This window comes from Ceratotherium simum, chromosome 21 (genome assembly GCF_057802395.1).
Source record: "Ceratotherium simum simum isolate JZ-2026a chromosome 21, ASM5780239v1, whole genome shotgun sequence".
Taxonomy (NCBI): domain Eukaryota; kingdom Metazoa; phylum Chordata; class Mammalia; order Perissodactyla; family Rhinocerotidae; genus Ceratotherium; species Ceratotherium simum.
The window spans coordinates 17,384,560-17,402,734 of record NC_141920.1 but is presented as its reverse complement, the minus strand read 5'-3'; the positions used below and the strand labels follow the sequence as shown (position 1 = coordinate 17,402,734).

Genomic DNA, 18,175 nt, shown 5'->3' with positions numbered 1-18,175 from the left:
AGGGCCAGGCAGAGAGGCCGTCAGGGTCAGCCTAGGAGCAGGTACGGCAGCCTTGTGCGTGGTCTGTGGGAGCACAGACTGTGAGGCACTGGCTGAGGCCAGGCTGTCCTCCCTATTCTAGCAGTTCTGCAGGTCGCTTTCTCAGGGCTCCGCAGGGCTGGGCCTCTCAGAGCAGCCTGGGCTGGGGGATTCCCCCCTTTACTTGTGGTCACTTTCTCAGCTCTCAAGAAGGCCATGGGGTGGTGCTTCCAGGAGCCCCCTGGTAAAGATGGGTGGTCTCTACCCAAAAAGGCCAGGCTGCAGCCCAGGCCCCACAGCAGGCCAAGGCTCTTGGGACGAGCAGTACCCAGCAGCCCCCACGAGCAACTGTGCTCTCAGGGGAGATCTCGTCTCTTGGACTTGACCTTCCAAGCAGGGGTTGGGCTGTGGGGCCGTGGGCACCTTGAGCCAGGGCCTGGACACACTAGCCTCCTCCACCCTGCAGGGAGGGGGCAGGGAAGACACTATGCTTCTGGCCGCATAGACCAGTTGGTCTGTTTATTCTCAAATAGACGCTGGTCAGTCTTGGGTCTCTCTGTGGCTCTGGCCCACGGCCCCCAGAGCAGCTGCCCTTCCAGGGGCATTAGGTGGAAGTCCTGGTGGCAGAGAGATAAAAGCACAGAGCCCAGCCTGGGGCTGTGCACAGGAATTCAGGGTTGCAACATGCCTGTATAGGAGCCTGGGGAGCTCAGCCTGCAGCTCACAAGCTGTGTGACCCTGGGTAAGTCCCTTTCTAGGCCTGAGGCTCCCCACCTGTGAAATGAGGGGAAGGGTTCAGACTTTATCCTCTGCTAGGCTCCTTCCAGCCCTGGCCATCCTGGACTTCCTGAGCTGTCCTGGCTCACAGGGATCATGCTGCCCTGGCTGCCCCCAACCCTTGAAAAGACTCGGCCTGGGAGGAGCCATCCCGACTGTCCTCCCTCTCTTCCTCCTGAGATGTTTGATTAGAGAGGCTGGGTCCAGGGGATGTCATTTCTTGTTCCACACAGGGGGTGCTGGTCTCCAGTAGGAGACACTCAGGCTGTGGCAGGTGCACGGGGTTAGGGAGGGGCGGACAGGGCAGCCGTGCCTGAAGCCCGAGAGTGATGCGAATTCCCCAACAACAGCTCTTCATGCCTGCTCCTCCTTGTGCCCCCAGAGCCCACCTGATCACTGTTACAGAATGGACTCCAGTCCGGCGGGGACCCCCAGTCCGCAGGTGAGTGAGTCTTAGTTCCCCCATCCACCACCAGGGGGCTCACTTCCTCCCACTGCTGAGGAAGTCCGTGGAAGATCTGGCCAGCCAGGCAGGCTGCCCCAGACTAGGACTAGGGGGCAGACAGGGGTTACTGTGAGCTCACAGAAGTGGGCCATTTGCAGAGTAAATAGAGAAGAGACTTGGGCAAGGGATTCAAGAAGTAAATGGGGTGGAAAAATCATGGGATTGGCCCTGAGGACCCCTGGGTTCTAATGCGAATGGGGCTGCCTGTAAGGCCGTGGACAGCTCCCCTCTGGTCCTCAGTTTCCTCACCCTCACAATTGGCACAACAGCCAGCAGCCTCCCAAGGCTGTTGTAAGAGGCAGGTGAGATGGTGGATAGGAGGGTGTTTGGGTAGAGGGGTGGAAAGAAGGAAGGAAGACAGGCTAGTAGAGATGTTGGAGAAGGGAGCAGGGCCTGGGCCAGGGCAAAGGGAGGGGGCCAAGGAGTAGGGACCTGCTCTTAATCAGCTCTTTCTGTAAATGTCTTTAGCCCTCGAGGGCCAATGAGAACATCAACCTGGGGCCTTCAGCCAACCCAAAGTGAGTTCTGGTCTCTCAAGCACCTTTCCTCCCTGCTCCCCTCATACCTGGCTCCCCTTGCCTTGAGAATAAAATCCAAGTTCCCTGGTCTAGCCTCAAGACCCTCTGCCATCTGGGCCCAGGACCATCCCTCAGCTTTATGTCCCACTAATTCCCCAGGCTGAGCCCTCTGCCTGAAATGTCCCCAAAAATCTGTGTCATTTTAGCTGCTCCCCACCCTTCAGGCCCATCTCAGGCTTTGGGGGCCAGATCCCTCGCCTTCTAGGCAGTCATGTCTGGTTTTCTCCCCACCTTGCCTGTGGTTTACTCGACTGTGAGATCCCCAGGGGCAGGGGCCAGCCTTATAGCCCCCTCTTGGCCGAGAGAACATGGCATGCTTCAGCAGCCAGGAGGCGTGGCTCTTAGAAAACTCCCTTGATCCCCCAGCTTCAAAGTTAAAAAGAAGCCGGGATTTGAACTCGGGCACCAGGCTTCCCAGGCTCACAAACACTGACCCATGTTCTTCCTTCTTCCCCCAGTGCCCGGCCCACCGACTTCGACTTCCTCAAAGTCATTGGCAAAGGGAACTATGGGAAGGTGCGTGATACGTGAGGGTGGGAGGCCTGGGCCTCCCGTTCTCCAGCCTCCTCCACCCTTGCCCATCACTTGCGTGTGCAAAGAGGGAGCTCACAACCTGCAGAATCATGGACGCAGGCCGGGGCTGGGGGCCATCGAGAAAGCCAAAGCTTAGAGGAATCACCTGCGGGGCCTTGCTACTGTGCTTCCGCTCAGGTCCTGCTGGCCAAGCGCAAGTCCGATGGCACGTTCTACGCAGTGAAGGTGCTGCAGAAAAAGTCCATCTTAAAGAAGAAAGAGGTACCAGGGCATGGGCGTTTCCTCTCCCGCTTCTCAACCCCCGGCCTGGGGTGGCTTTCCAAGATGGGTCCCAAGTCTGAGGGGTCCATGGGGCTGGGTGCAAAGGGGGTCACAGCAGAGGGCAGGTGGTGCCCAGGGTGCTGAGCCTTCTCAAGGAAGGCAGGCCAACTGCCTCACCCATGGGGGCCTTCTGCTTCCCCTGGGAAATTCAGGGCTCCGTAGTGGACGAGTCCTCTGCCCTGTGTAGGTGCCAGCCTCCCAACTGTGCAATATGGGGTCACGCTTTACACTCTCCAAAGGCCCTTCAAGCCAGAGTCATCCTGGAGTTCTAGGTACTTCAGCTGACTTAAGTCTCTTTAACACCAGCCCCATGAGGAGGATAGAGCAGGCCCTGAGTGAGGATTGAATATCAAGTCAGAGGACTCAGATGAGGAAGTAAGGTTAACAAGGACATCGTGGCGTGGGAAGGGGAGGTCTTTCTGAAGGAGGTAGCCTTGCAGCTGGCCTGGAAGGTGGGATTCCGATGGTCTGAAAGCAGGGTCCAGGCAGGGGAAGCAGCATGAACAAAGGCACGAATGTGGCGGTGCATGGCTTCTCTCCTCAGAGATTTTCCTTGAGATTCATCTACACAGTAATTACATATGCTTTGCTATCACCCTGGGGGGGTGGTGGCAGGAGTTTCTGATCCAGGGGCTGGAGCTGCACCCACATGGACTGGCTGGGGCTGAGGCTGACCATGCAGAGCCCTGAATACTAGGCAAGGAACCTGGGCTGGCTCTGAGGGCAATAAGGAGCCATAGTGGGTGTTTGAGCAGGAGCATGAGAAGGTCCTGGGTAGGGCAACCCTCACAAGGAGGCCATGTGGGCTGAGCCAGGGTATGAGGGGCTGCGGTGGGCTGTGACAGGGGCCCTTGTCTGTGACTCCACAGCAAAGCCACATCATGGCAGAGCGCAGTGTGCTTCTGAAGAACGTGCGGCACCCCTTCCTCGTGGGCCTGCGCTACTCCTTCCAGACGCCGGAGAAGCTCTACTTTGTTCTGGACTATGTCAACGGGGGAGAGGTGGGTGGGCCCGCAGGGAGGTTCCCCAGGGCCGGCTCTTAGCTGGGAGCTATCCATCCCACAGGCCCCCTGTGCACAGGGTTCTGGAATTATCTCATTTCATCCTTACAACAGACCCATTTGTAGCTGAAGAAACCAAGGCTCAGAAGGTAATCACTGGCTCAAGGCCACACAGCCTGTACTTGGTAGAGCCAGGATTTGAGTGCGGGCCTGTCTGACTCCCGGCTGTAATCATTTCTTGACTTCGCCACGCAAAGCTGCCCAGACTCACTTTGGTGCATCTGGGAAAGGTTGATGCTACAGGAGCTCTGTGGTCGAGATTTCCAGGGCTCCCTGTTTTACACCATAGACCACTGGGTGGGGTGACTGGTCACTGTGGTAAACGGAGACCTGAGGCCACCTGGTGCCCCAGAAGCACAGCTGGGATAAGCTAGGCTACCTCCTGGACTTCACTCTGTCTTTCTGGGCACGACGGTAAAATCTGGTGGGGCCCCTCCCTCAGTGATCCCAGATTTAACCTGTGTGACCTCATGACTTTTGGCCTGTATCCCTAAGTTGCCTGGTAGAGGTAAAGGGCTTTCCATGCCAGCAAAATAGACCAAAGCAATTGGCCCACGGGCAGGTCTAACCTGGGCTCAGTTTGACAGCCATAATAATCTTGTCACCTGGGTTGGAGGAAAAACACGTCTTTGAACCACTCAGATTGAAATTGCAGCTGTGCCAATTACAAGCTACATGATCTTGGGTGAGTCACCTGGCTGCTCTGACCCCTCCCAGTTTCCTCTTACTGGAAACTGGCATCATTTCGATCCCTTGAAGGTAGTCAGGAGGATGAAACTAGATGAGAGGTGAAAGGGTCTGGCTTAGAGCGTGGAACTCAGTAGGTGCTCAGTCCATGCTAATTCATCTGTCCTGCAGACCCTTTGGACACCCACGACTGTTCTGTGGGGTGGGGGCCGGCGTGCCCTTTTTTTTTTTTTTTATGAGGAAGATCAGCCCTGAGCTAACATCCGTGCCAATCCTCCTCTTTTTGCTGAGGAAGACCGGCTCTGAGCTAACATCTATTGCCAATCCTCCTCCTTTTTTTCCCCCAAAGCCCCAGTAGATAGTTGTATGTCGTAGTTGCACATCCTTCTAGTTGCTGTATATGGGACACGGCCTCAGCATGGCCGGAGAAGCGGTGAGTCGGTGCACGCCTGGGATCCGAACCCAGGCCGCCAGCAGCGGAGCGCGCGCACTTAACCGCTAAGCCACAGGGCCGGCCCCGGCGTGCCCTTTTTTATCCGAGTACATTGCAGCTGAGAGGGGGTGACTTGGCCAGCTCCCCGCCGCCCTGCCCTCCAGGAGCTGGAGCCCCAGGAAGCCCACTCACTCGCCTGCTCCCCTCCAGCTCTTCCTCCACCTGCAGCGGGAGCGCCGGTTCCTGGAGCCCCGTGCCCGGTTCTACGCCGCCGAGGTGGCGAGTGCCATCGGCTACCTGCACTCTCTCAACATCATTTACAGGTGAGGCCCGCCTGTGGCTCAGAGCCGGGCCAGGCCCTTCTGCCCCAACAGCCAGGCGTTGTGTGGACCCCTACATCTTGATGAAATCCTGGTGAACTAGGCCCTTTGTCTGAGGAGGAGGCCCTCCCGGGTGGGCAGGGTGGGAGCCTCCTCCCTTCTAGGATCAAGTGCCCATCCTCCCTGGGCTCTCCCTCTAATCTCTGTGAGCCTCCAGAACAGTCCTCCTGCCGGGAGCCCAGGTCCCCACCTCCGCTCACTAAGTGGCTGAGACACTACAGGGTTCTTTTCTCTTGTCTTCTGCAGGGACCTGAAACCAGAGAACATTCTCTTGGACTGCCAGGTTGGGATGTGTGTGTATGTGTGTGTTTGTGTGTATGTATGTGTGCATGGCTGCACGTGTATGCTGTGTGCCCGTGTGTGAGTGTGCATGGGTGTGCATGCATTGTACATGCGTGCATACGGGTAGAGATGCATTCAAGTATGTGTGTGCACATGTACCCATGCATGTGTACACACACGTATATGTGCACCATATGTACATGTACATGTCTGTGTGTGCGTGTGTAGACAAGGTCTGGGGGGGCAGGGGTGGAGCCAGGGGGAAGCTTGTGGATCTTGTAGTCCCTCCATGTCTTAGACTAGGTTCCCTGGAAACAGACACTGAGATGGAGCGTTGGGTGCAGCAGGTTTATTGGGGACCGCTCTCAAGAGATCCGCCTTTCAGGGGGTGAGGAGGCAGGAGTGGGCAGAGGAGGAAGCTCGGTTGCATTGTAGTTGCAAGTGAGGCCTTGGCTGACCTCACAGGGGTGGGGAGGGCCTGAGCTGGGATGGCTCTTTAGAACTGTTCCAAATTGAGGAAATGGGGTACCCAGTCATGGGCTAGGGATTGCCCCTCGGGAGGGGGCATGACTTTGGGTGAAGGCAGTGTCCCAGCATGGGGGGATGGGCATGACAGCCCCTAAAGAGGGTGTCTGGGCAGAGCCCCGCAGTATCCACTCACTCCACGACCTCCACCAGCCACCTTCCCGCCCAGCTGCCACAAGGTGTGGTTGCTTTCTAGGTCCCCAGCCCCCTGTCTAGGGGACTGCTGCCACCAGGCCCTTCCAGTAAGGACATGCTGGAGCTGCCACTGTTGTAGGGCATGGGTCTGGGTCTGTGATGAGCTGGGAGCAGACAGTGGAATGCTGTCTCCCCACCTTGCCCCTGTGCTGCTCCTGGCATCCAGAAGCCCTGGGTCTCTGAGTGGAGCCTCCAGCCTGTGCTGGGAGCATCAGACCCCACAGCCACTGCCCTGGGGTGTGGCATCTGGGCTTTGGGGTTAAGCCTGGCCATACTTTTATCTTAAACCACCTTTCTGCCCCTGCCCTCCTCCTCTGCAGGGACATGTGGTGCTCACGGATTTTGGCCTCTGCAAGGAAGGTGTAGAGCCTGAGGAGACCACGTCCACGTTCTGTGGCACCCCCGAGGTAAGCTAAACGTCCTAGGAGAGGCCAGGCCTTGAGTGGTTGAGGCCACAGCTCCTCATTAGAGCCACAGTTTACCCCTGAGAGGCTCACTCCTTCCACCCTAGCACTTCCCCTCAGCTGGCTGTGCGCTCAGCCTTGGTTTCCTCGTCTGTATAATGAGGGGCACCAGCTCTAGGGGCTGTTGGGACCCAGCCAGCTGCTGGTGAAGCTCTGCGGCAGGGCTGTCCAATAGATGTAGAAACAGAAATGCAAACGATACATGCAATTTAAAATTTCCCAGCAGCCACATTTGAAATGTAAAAAGAAACAGGCGAAACTAATCTTAATAATATATTTTATCTAAACCCATATACACAAAATATTATCATATCAACATGCAGTTGTTATCAAATTGTATTTTATACAATTGTAAAAGACATATTTTATTCTCTTTTTCTTAGTCTTTGAAATCCCATGTGTATTTTACACTTACAGTTCATCTCAGCTCAGATCAGCCACATTTCAAGTGTTCGTGGCCGCATGTGGCTAGTGGCTATTGTATTGGACAGCGCTGCCCTACGGGGTAATGTCCATGTGCAGCAGGAGGGCCTGGCCTGACAGTTAAGATCAGGCCTTGCGAGTGGAAAGCACTGCTCCAATTCCCTCTCCAGCCACGAGCCTGGAGGGTTAAAATTTGTGAGTCTCAGTAGTAATTCACACATCTGTCCGTCCTGCCAAGGCCTTCCTGCAGCCTTGGGGCTAAAACCTTTCCTTGGACTCCCACCAGTGTTGACCCTTGGACCTTGGACCTGAAGGGGTTCCCAGATGCTTGGACAGATGTCCGGGTGGGGGCTAAGGGGCTGAGGCTGAAGGCCTGGGAAGCTCCTCCCGACCTGGCATGGATCAGGACTTGAGCTGGCCTGTTTTTCTCCATATGCCTGGAAACCTAGGTCTCAGATCTCAGCCGAGCCTCCTCAGTTTGGTTTTAGGGTAGCTGATGGGCAGATGACCTCTCTGAGCAGGGGCCGTTGCCTGTGTTTGTGCATGGGAGGGTGTCCGCTGGACAGGGCTGGCATCCCAAAGCCCCACAGCCCAGCCATCCCCTCCTTGGACACTGCCAGGGGCGGGGAGCAGGGGATATGGCACCCTGGCTCGTGGAGGAGACACGTGGCCCCAACACATCGTCTCTTCCGTGACTCAGCCGCTGCCATGGTGCCAAGGAACACAGACAAGAGTAACCGCGTTTGCTCCCATTGTTTAAGGGCCTACACATATGTTATATTACACATATATGAGCACATATCCTTGAAACAGCCCCCGGGGGGGGTTCTGCCACCCCATGTTGTACATGAGGAAACCAAGGTTCTGCAAGGTTAAATGACCTGTCTGTAACCACACACCAAGTAGGGCTCAGGTCTGTGTATCTCCTAGCCCTTCCCCAGACCCACACAATCTCTCAAAGTGGCTTTGTCCATGGACACCAGGCTAAGAGGTCACCAAGCCCTCGGGTTTGGCAGAAAGCACAGCTCTGCCTCGGGTCCTCTCCTTGTGCAAGGCACAGAGACGTCGCAGGCATTCATCTGTCAGTGGGAACTCAAGTGTCACCTCCTCTTTCCTGACTCTTCTCCATCCCTCTGTTCCTAAGGTTTCCAGTACAAGGACATGCCACATTTACCTACACTTTACCCATTAGTCTCCCCACTGCACTGTGAGTACTCCCAGGGCTTTCCAATTCCCAGGACACTGACTGGATGCTTTTGTGCAAATTAGAAGCAGGCACCCCGCTGGGCAGACTAATTAGAAAAAGTTACCCCTTTAAACACAAATAAAGTTGCCAGATATAGCTGTGTACTAGGGTAATGGCTTGGTGAGTGGGTTGCAGCCAGCACCCATTACCCCTTTGGCTGGTCCTTTTGTGTAGTGTACAACATATACAACCATACAAGGCAGTCCTGCCTGATCTCCTATATGTCCCCAGCACAGTGGCAAAGGGCCCTGCACAAAGCAGGCCTTTGGTGAATGGATGTTGAATGAACACATGGATAGACAAATGAATATCACAGCAGGATCAACCCCTGAAGATCTCTTCCTCCAAGTGCTTTGTTTACAAATGGGGAAACTGAGGCTGAGGGTCTTTCAGGTAACTGTGTTTCTCCTCGACAGTACTTGGCTCCAGAAGTGCTTCGTAAAGAGCCTTATGATCGGGCAGTGGACTGGTGGTGCTTGGGGGCAGTTCTCTATGAGATGCTGCACGGCCTGGTGAGTGGGGTAGCTGTCTGCAAGGGACATCTGGCTCTGGGGAGAGATAGGGGTGGATCTGTCCTTGGTGTGGCCTGCTCAGGCTCTGCTGAGGACACTGAACAAGCCATCTCTCCAGTCTAAGCTAGAAAACATGGTGCCAAATTGAACACAAGGCTTATATATATTTTTTCAATAATGTTAGTTCAGCACTTTACGGTTTACAACACGCCATCTCATATATTATTCCTTTGGTACCTCAAAACAGCGTTTGGAGGCTGGCACTACAGGAAAGGAAGTTGTTCTTATTTTACTGGGAGGGAAACTGAGGCCCAGAAAGGTCACAGTACTGGTAGGTTGTGGAACCAGCCCCTGGGCCCAATCCCATGCCACCTGGTTAGATGGGCGCAGGTGTAGACTCGCCACAGGGCCAGGCTTTGCTCTGGAGTGGCTTTACCAGCATGGCTTGGTGGCTATGAAGGAACAGGCTCCGCGGCGTCAGGAGAAGGCAGAGCTGGCAGAGGAGGTGGAAGGGGAGGATCGTGAGAGAGACGTGGACTCTGGCTGTGGTTTGGGGCTTGGCTCTCTTCCTAGCTTTGTGGCTGAATCTCTCTGAGCCCGGTCTTCTCATCTGAAAAATTACAACCTGTCTCAGAGGACGGTTGTGAGGCTGGGATGAAATGATGACGAGGGAAGTGTTAACTTTGCAAAGTGCACAGTTGATGCACAAGCAGGATTAAGAGAGGCGGGATAGGGGATGCTCCTGGGAGGTCCACAAGCCTCACATTGAGGGGGAGAAACTTCTGGCCTTCCCAGCAGCCCTGTCCACTGTGCTGGAAGCCTGGAGGTCTCTGTCTCTCTCCAGTCTGCCATGTGAGCCATTGCACAAGACATGGGTCTGGCTGAATCCTTCTAGCTACCCAGCTTTGCTGCAAGTCTCCCTGAGACCTGTGCCCACTTAGCATGGATGATCCTCCAGCTTCTCTCCCTCTCTTACCAGCCGCCCTTCTACAGCCAAGACGTGTCCCAGATGTATGAGAACATTCTGCACCAGCCGCTACAGATCCCTGGGGGCCGGACGGTGGCCGCCTGCGACCTCCTGCAAGCTCTTCTCCATAAGGACCAGAGGCAGCGGCTGGGCTCCAAAGCAGACTTTGTAGGTGACCTGCCAGTGGAGCACTGGCCTCTCGTGGGGCTCTCAGCTTTCTGCAGAGGCAGCTCAGCACAGTGACGTGCATCCAGCTTTCCTCTGAAGCCAGGCACTGCTCATTCATTCATTTGGAAATTCACAGCTGCTGCTGCGTGTTAACTTCCTTCCGTCTAGTTCTTTTTAGTTGTTGTTTTTCTCCCCAAAGCCCCAGTAGATAGTTGTATGTCATAATTGTACACCCTTCTAGTTGCTCTATGTGGGACGCCGCCTCAGCATGGCTTGATGAGTGGTGCATAGGTCCATGCCGCCGAAGCAGAGCATGTGAACTTAACCGCTATGCCACTGGGCCGGCCCTTCCATCTAGCTTTTTATTCCACCAGTATTTACTGGGCACCTGCCATGTGCCAGGCATTGAGCTAGGAGCTAGGGATTCAATAGACTGGGTCTCTGCCCTTGTTAAGTTTACTGGGGGAGGGCAGACAACAAACAAACATTACAAACAATTATTACAGAGTGTGACAAGTGTCAGGAAAGAAATGAACAATGAGCTGAGATAGACAATGAGGGGAGGGGACAAATTCACAATGGTGTGATCAGAGAGGTCCTCTCTGAGGAGGTGACAATTAAGCTGAGGCTTGAAGGATGAGAAGGAACCACTGCAGAGAGCTGGGCAGAGGCATCCTGGACACAGGGCATAGCACGTGCAAAAGTCCTGCGGTGGGAACAAGAAAGTGAGTGGTACGCTTTAGGGTATTTTGAGCAGGGGAGTGGCAAAACCCAACTTAAGTTTTAAGAAATTCTTCTGGCTTCTGTGCAGAGAGTGGACTGGACTGGACTTCTTTTCACAAATATCATAAATTTCACAAATATGAGCACTTTCTCCTTGCTTGTGCCCAGGCTGGGCACTCAGGATATAGAGATGACTGTTTCACAGTCCATTCCCTTAACAAGTTGATGGTATTTTTTTTATTAAAGTAGCTTTAAAAATAATCTTACATTCTCTACTCAACAAAAGATAATTTGGATTTACGAAAAAAAGACCACAGTACCTTTCTCCCTAGAAGTCGGTTTTCTCTTCCAGCGTAGTGGTTGAGATGCATGGACAACGAAACAGACTACCTAGGTCCGGATCCCTTCTCCTCCACTTACTAGTCCCAGGACCTTGGGCAAATTACTAACTTCTCTCTGTGAGCCTCAGTTTCCCCATCTGTAATAACAGCATCTAGCTCGTAGTTGTTACGAAGATCAAATGAATTAACGTATGTAAAGTACTTAGGCCAGTGCCTGGCATATAGTAAGTGATTTTTAAGTGTTTGTACCAACAGCCCTACTGTGTACCTCAGCCAGATACTGTGAAGTGTAACAACATTTAGGGCATTTGCCTGCCCATCCCTGGCCAGCTTAATGAACAGGGCTTTCAAGAAGACGGATCTCCTTCTTCCCAGGGGAAATTTGCATCTTAAAAAATATGTGTGATTTTTTAAATAAAGTATACATTCACATAGATCAAAATTCAAAGGATATGCAGAAAAAGTCCCTCCAGCCACCCAGTTCCTTAATTTAGTGGCAACCAGTGTTAACAGTTTCTTAGATATTCTTCTGAAGATATTTTGGATCTGGCTTTTTAACAAGCCCTTGGGCGTTCTGATCGAGGGAGCCAAGAGCATCATTCTTCGAGAAACACAGAGAGAGGGAGGATCCTGCTGGGACAGGAGGAAGTTGGTGCCAAAATTGGTTTTGATTAGGAGGGAAGTGGTGAATCATGCCCAGGGCTGAGTCCTAAACTATGGGTTTCTGGGAACCTGCAGGTTTTCTTGGGGATTTATTTCTCAAACCTTCCTCAGTGAGTTGATTTGGTCTATTTCTCTGGTTTGCATTCTGGAAGAGTCAAGATGCACTAACGCAGAATGGGGGGAGGGGTCCCCAAGATCCCTCGGGACCCCTGGGGGCGGGTTCACTGACATACCTCCAAAGCTCACCACAGTGCTGGCCCAGAGTAGGTGCTCAGTAAATAGATGTGGAATAAACACATGCTAGGGGGCAGTAGGGCCTGGGTTCTACGTCATGGCTAAGGGGAGAGGCCTGGCTGCAGATGTTCGTTTGTCCCAGGAAACCAGAGGGAACTGTAAGTTACTTTCCTAGTAAAAGTTTTAGGGCTTGACAGCCAGTTGCCAGCAGAGTTGGAGCTCCGGGTCGTGTGGGGCTGGGGTGGGAGCGCCTATGGAGAGGGCCACTGCTAATCAGCGCCTTCTTCCTGCAGCTGGAGATAAAGGCTCATGTTTTCTTCAGCCCCATAAACTGGGATGACTTGTACCATAAGAGGCTGACTCCACCCTTCAACCCAAATGTGGTAAGAGGTCACCGGGTCCTAGATTCTGGATTCCCAGGGCTGGTGGGAGCTTGGAGAGTCTCTGGGCCAACTCCCTTTCTACAGAAGGGAAAACTGAGGGTCCAAGAGGCTCAATGATTTTTCCAAGGCCACACAGTAAGTTAGAGACAGAACTGGGTCTAGAACCCAGAAGTCGTGACTGCCAGTTCAGCTCTGTGTGATGAACCCAGCTGCCATGCCTTTATTTTTAGCACCAATAACCCTAATTGCAGAGCCCTTTACAGTCTTTAAAGTGCTCTGTGTCACGTAGCACACCCGGACAGAGCCAAGCCCTGTAAATATATCTTTATTTTTTCCTATGTTTACTTTTTTTCCTGATAATAAAAATGACATGTATTCATTGTAGAAAGTGTGTAAAACAGAGAAATTTAAAGCAGCAGGGAGAAAAAGCTTATTATCTCACTACCCAAGAGAAACCATCCCTGGCATGTTTCCCTCCAGTCTTTTTTCTATGTGTTTTTTACATAGGTCATACTTTATAGATATCTTCTCCCCCTCTTTTTTTTTTTTTTTTGGCTAAAAGCTATGTCATTATTTCCCCAAGTCATATAAAACTTTATAAGTATCATTTTAGATGGCTGCATAACATTTAAATCCTATGTTGGTAACATAATTTATTCAACCATGTTCCTAATGGTGAACTCTAGGTTATTACCAATTTTTCTTTATCATAATTTACTGATGAACATCTTTAAGTGTGTATCTTTGCCCAGAGTTCTGATTATTTCCTTAAGATGGATTCCAGATGGGGAATTACCAGGTCAAAGAGTGTGGACATTTTTAGGTTCTTGATTCAGACTATTTCAGGTTCTTGATTCAGATTGCCTTAACTGTGTGTTAGGGAGCACAGCCTACTTCCCACCAGCAGTGTCTGCTGGAGAGTTCTCATCTTACTCTCTGCAGCATCTGAGGTTGTTACTGTTTTTTTACTTTGCAAATTTAAGTAAAAAATGGCATCTTGTTTTGTTTTAATTTATATTTCTTTGATTTATAGTGAAGCTGGTTAGTTTGTAAATGTTCATTAGCCGTGGTAGTATGAGTGAAAGGGGTTCCCATTTGAAGTGGACATTGGAATTTCTCTTGGCCACCTGTGAAGTGTCAAGCCATGTCAAGCCCCCTCCATCCAAGTAGTCTGCACCCCTAAACACTGACCATGTTAACTCGCTGTTTACATCTTTCCTCTGGTGAATTACCTGTTCAAGACGTGTCTTTGAGCACCAGATTCTTGACAACAGTTGTCAGATAGGATACACTCAGTCTTGGCACCTGAAAAGTTTCTTTATCTGGGGATTTTAAAAAGACCCTGAGGATAATACTCAACATACACCCTGGAGAGAGATTAATACAAAAAATACTAGACAGAGAGGTAATAGAATGCAATGCCTGGCAAGGCCTGGATTTTAGAGTGAGACAGACTGGGGGTGCCTTCCTGGGTCTGTCACCTACCACTTGTGAGGCCTTGAATAAGTTTCTGTAGCATCAATGTCTTCATTTGTAAAAAGCAGAAAATACCTGCCTTGTCTAGGGCCACACAGCTAACAAGGGCCAGGGCCAGGATTCACATTCTGGTCTTGAAACTCTGAGCTCTGGGCTGGGACCACTGTGCCCTGTGGCCTTTTTGAGAAGCTGGAAAGACAGTCTGTTTGGTTCCACAGCCTAAGGCTTGCATACTAAAGCAGATCTGCAGCCCCTTCCATTTGCTCACCTGTTTACTTCAGAAAACCCAGGTGGCCCAGCCTTCTCCACAGACTGTGCCTCCGCCACAGAGAGGTTTTTATCAGTTAGCTCTTGCTACATAACAAGCCACTTCCAAAATAGGTGGCTTAAAACAACAATTTTTTTTTGTTTTAATTCTGTGGGTCAGCTGGGTGGTTTTTTTGGGTCCGCTGGGTCAGGCCACCTGGTCTCTGCTGGGCTCTCTCATGTCAGTGGTCAGCTAGCAGGTCAGCTGGCAGTTCATGATCTAGAATTGCCTCACTCACAGACTGGCAGTCGGCCAGCAGCTGGGGCAGCTGGGGGCTCCTTCATGAGGCCTCTCCTACTCCAGCAGGCAAGCCTGGGCTTGTTCCCATGGTGGCCTGAGGGTTCCAGGTGCAGCAGGAAAGAACTCCCAGTGTGCGTTTTTCAAACCTCTGCTTGCGTCACATCTGGTAACGTCCCATTGGCCTGTGCAAGTCCCATGGCTAACCCATATTAAAGGCATGAAGAAATAGACTCCACCGCTGGATGGGAAACAGAGAATCTGTCACCATTTCTGCAGTCTCCCACACAGGTCTTCCCCCAAATAACTAAAGCCCAGTCACTATCTACCATATTACCCTATTTTATCTTCGTCATAAGACCTATCAACACCTGAAATTGTCTATTTGTGTACATGCTTATTATTAACCCTCCTACTCCTGCATAATGTAAGCTCCGTGAAAGCAGAGGCCCACTCTATTTTGTTCTTCTGTATTTTTAGTGCCATGAAACAGTACCTGGTAGGCAGTCAGTCAGTGTATGTTGGCTTGACTTGTCTGAGGGTTGGTGTGGAGCTGCAGGGTGTGAGGGGGTTAGAGGAATTGAAATGTGGTTAGAGGACCTTGCGGAATAAAATGACTAATGTGAATGCATGAGTGAGTGACAGTTAAGTAAGGGTGTCCACGAGCCACTCAGAGGGGAGGCCTAACATCCCTCTTGGGGCTTGTGGGTTCCTTTGGCAGCTCCGACCTCAGTGTTCCCTTCTTATCGTTGGCTTACATTCACAGGCAGGACCTGCTGACTTGAAACACTTTGACCCAGAGTTCACCCAGGAAGCTGTGTCAACATCCATTGGCTGCACTCCCGACACGATGGCCAGCAGCTCTGGGGCCTCAAGTGCATTCCTGGGATTTTCCTATGCACCAGAGGATGATGCCATCTTGGATTGCTAGAAGGAAGCACCTTCGAAACCAGTGAACACGGCCGGTATCCGTAACAATTACCTTCAGCCGCTAGTAACAGAGACTCAAAGTAACAATGGCTTACACAAGATTATTTTTTCCCAGCACATAAAAGAAGAATGGTGTTAGTGTCCATGGCTCGTATGACAGGTCATCAGATACTCAGAGGCTTTCTGTATTTCTGCTCTGCCATCCTTGGCAAATGGCTTCCAATATTAGGATTGCTACATTATCACAAGATGGTTACTGGAGCTCTAGCCACTGCTTCTGTGTCCTGGGCAAGGAAAAAGGAGGAAAGGAGGCAAAAGGGCACCTTTATAGAGCTCCCCCAGAAGCCCCACCCAGTGACTTCTTCCATCTTGCTAGCCACCCACCCTACTGTATGGAGGCTGGGATATGTGTCTTATTAGCTGGGCACATTACTACCTGTGCCTGATAACACAGGGGTTCTGACACTAAAGGAGAAGGGGAAAATGTGGGGTAGACAACCAGCACCTCTTTCCCAGAGGGCCTCTTGGTGCCTGGATTTTTATCTCACTGTGTAAAATGACAGACACGTAACAAGCTTATAGGGTATCACCCAACAGCCTCTTATTTTTCTATGTTGATGGTGTCTTTGTTGTGGGTGGTACTGGACTTTTGTTATTAGGTTTGTCAGCCTGATATCTGAACCCCGTCCTATATTCAGGGACTCTCCTAATTTATGAGCCTTGATGAAGGGCAATAACTACCTCCACTTACACTGGAGCTGGAAATGCTAGATACTGACTTTCCCAGCCTCCCCTGCAGCTAGGGCCAGGGATGTGGTCCAAAGATGCACCTGTGCCAGATGTTGACTCAAGGGAGGGACTGGGAGCTCTCTTTCCTGTGGTAGCTATGGAACTATTACTATTGCCTTTTTACGAGGTCACAGAAGTTGTTTCTTGTCTGAAGGTCACATAGCTAATAAAGGCCAGAACTGGGAACTGGAGCCATAGAAACTCTCACATGTAACATTTATGCTGGTCTGCCCCTCACTCTGGCTGTTAGGTGCAAGCAGAATGACTGTCAAAATATCTAAGGAAGGCCAGCCCCAGTGGCCTAGTGGTTAAGTTCGGTGTTGTCCGCTTCAGCAGCCCGGGGTTCGGTTCCTGAGTGTGGACCTGAGCTACTCGTCTGTTAGTGGCCATGCTGTGGTGGCAGTTCACCTACAAAAAGAGGAAGATCGGCAAGAGATGTTAGTTCATGGCAAATCTTCCTCACCAAAAAAAAAATCTAATGAGAGCCAAGTCATGAATTGGCTGGAAAAAGCTAGGTGGTGGGAAATGGGATCTTGAAGAGAAGACATTCAACGGGACACTCATGGTCGGAGCCTGGCTGCCACATTCATGCTGTGCTCCACCTCACATGCCCTAGTATGTTTGGCAGGTCTAAGGCCATGGGGAGCTCAGGCCTTAAACAGGGCTGGAGGCTGGTGCAGGCTTGGTGACCAGAGCTTCCTGGCCACCTATGGAGGTCCATGTGTTCAAGATTAGTCATTTCTAAAAGTGATTCTGACTGGACAGAATGTGTGCACAGAACACCTCGTGAATTCAGGACACCCTGCCCTTGTAGGATGGATCATGCTGCCTTATTTCAGGGAAAAGTGGTTTCTTTTTCACAAACCTGTGGTTCCTCACCTACTTCAGGGTGGTCTTATCAGCTTTCAGGTTTGTGGACAAGAGGGGAACTTTCTTAACATCAGTGTGTGCTAGGGATTTTATTGCCTTTTCCTCTTAACTCAGTGCCACTCTTTCCCCCCATTTTTGTTTACCAGCCCCTGCCCCAGGAATTATAGAGGATGAAGCTGGAAGACCATGGCAAACACACCAACAACACTGACACTGACCTACTGGAGATGGAAGCTGGGTCAGGAAGAGCTACTGTTACCGTTCGGCATGTGCTGAGAACTCGGACAGAAACAATCTGTCTGTTAATTGACAAATGTGGGCCATGATGAGGGAGAGGCCAAAATTCCCCCAACTTCCCAAAACAAAAAGCAGGAGAGTGTAATTGTCAGAAACGTAATAATATTGTTAAAAGTACACAATTTGCTATGGATTGTGAAACACAAAGTGGTTCTACCTGTTTGAAGACTGTAAGATCACAACATTTTCACTAGGATAGAAAATAAAAATGACGAAAAATCATGCTATTGAATTGATCATGCTATGCCTATGTCTACTGAGCACATTCTGAGTTTTATACTCATTATCTACAATCCTCACAGTAAGCCAGCATTTAGAAATTATTAACCTCACTTTACAGATAAGAAACGTTCCCTCAGAGATATTAAGCAACTTGCCCAAGGTCACCCAGCTGGTACATGGCACAGCCAGGAAATGAACTTGGTGGCAGCTGATTTTAAAACTCTTGCTCTTTCTACTGCCTCCAACAGCGGGAGAAGTGCTCTGGGCAGGTACTCTTGGTCTTCTAGCAAACACTGACTGCACATCAGGCAGAAGGATCCCAAGACCAGTCCCAACCCTCAGGTGGCACAGCCTACTCTCTCTCCAGTGGGAATACATCACTTCCATTTTTATCCCTAACTGCAGATGCTATTCATCCAATTTTGCACCAAAATACAGCCTCCCTAGGAAGAGAATTCACCATCATCCCCCACTTTTTAACTTTGCAGTGACAGCAGTTGTGAAAAGGCAACAAGAGTTGTGTGTGCATTTTGAGATCCTAAAACTCCTACTACTCTATACATGTTGAAGATGGTAACAAATATAAATGTAAACCAAGACCGTCAGATGTCTCTGCTCTCCAGGGTT

The 18,175-nt window shown here is 51.2% G+C and overlaps 1 protein-coding gene across 1 annotated transcript; it reads left to right on the top strand.

Annotated features, from left to right (window-relative positions):
- The first annotated feature begins 1,186 nt into the window (after window positions 1-1,186).
- Window positions 1,187-15,399, top strand: SGK2 (serum/glucocorticoid regulated kinase 2). Its single transcript, XM_004430388.2, has 12 exons — window positions 1,187-1,237; window positions 1,769-1,818; window positions 2,337-2,394; window positions 2,590-2,673; window positions 3,603-3,734; window positions 5,125-5,237; window positions 5,541-5,577; window positions 6,617-6,703; window positions 8,846-8,941; window positions 9,921-10,076; window positions 12,331-12,420; window positions 15,207-15,399. The coding sequence occupies exons 1-12, from the start codon at window positions 1,202-1,204 to the stop codon at window positions 15,369-15,371; spliced, it is 1,104 nt and encodes a 367-aa protein (XP_004430445.1). The 5' UTR covers window positions 1,187-1,201; the 3' UTR covers window positions 15,372-15,399.
- The last annotated feature ends 2,776 nt before the right edge of the window (window positions 15,400-18,175 follow it).

Bases quoted from the DNA above. Each gene is read 5' to 3' on its own strand.
- SGK2 (XM_004430388.2), top strand. From the start codon at position 1,202: ATGGACTCCAGTCCGGCGGGGACCCCCAGTCCGCAG. The intron at 3,735-5,124 runs GTGGGTGGGCCC...GCTCCCCTCCAG, and splicing joins ACTATGTCAACGGGGGAGAG to CTCTTCCTCCACCTGCAGCG. The intron at 10,077-12,330 runs GTAGGTGACCTG...TTCTTCCTGCAG, and splicing joins TGGGCTCCAAAGCAGACTTT to CTGGAGATAAAGGCTCATGT.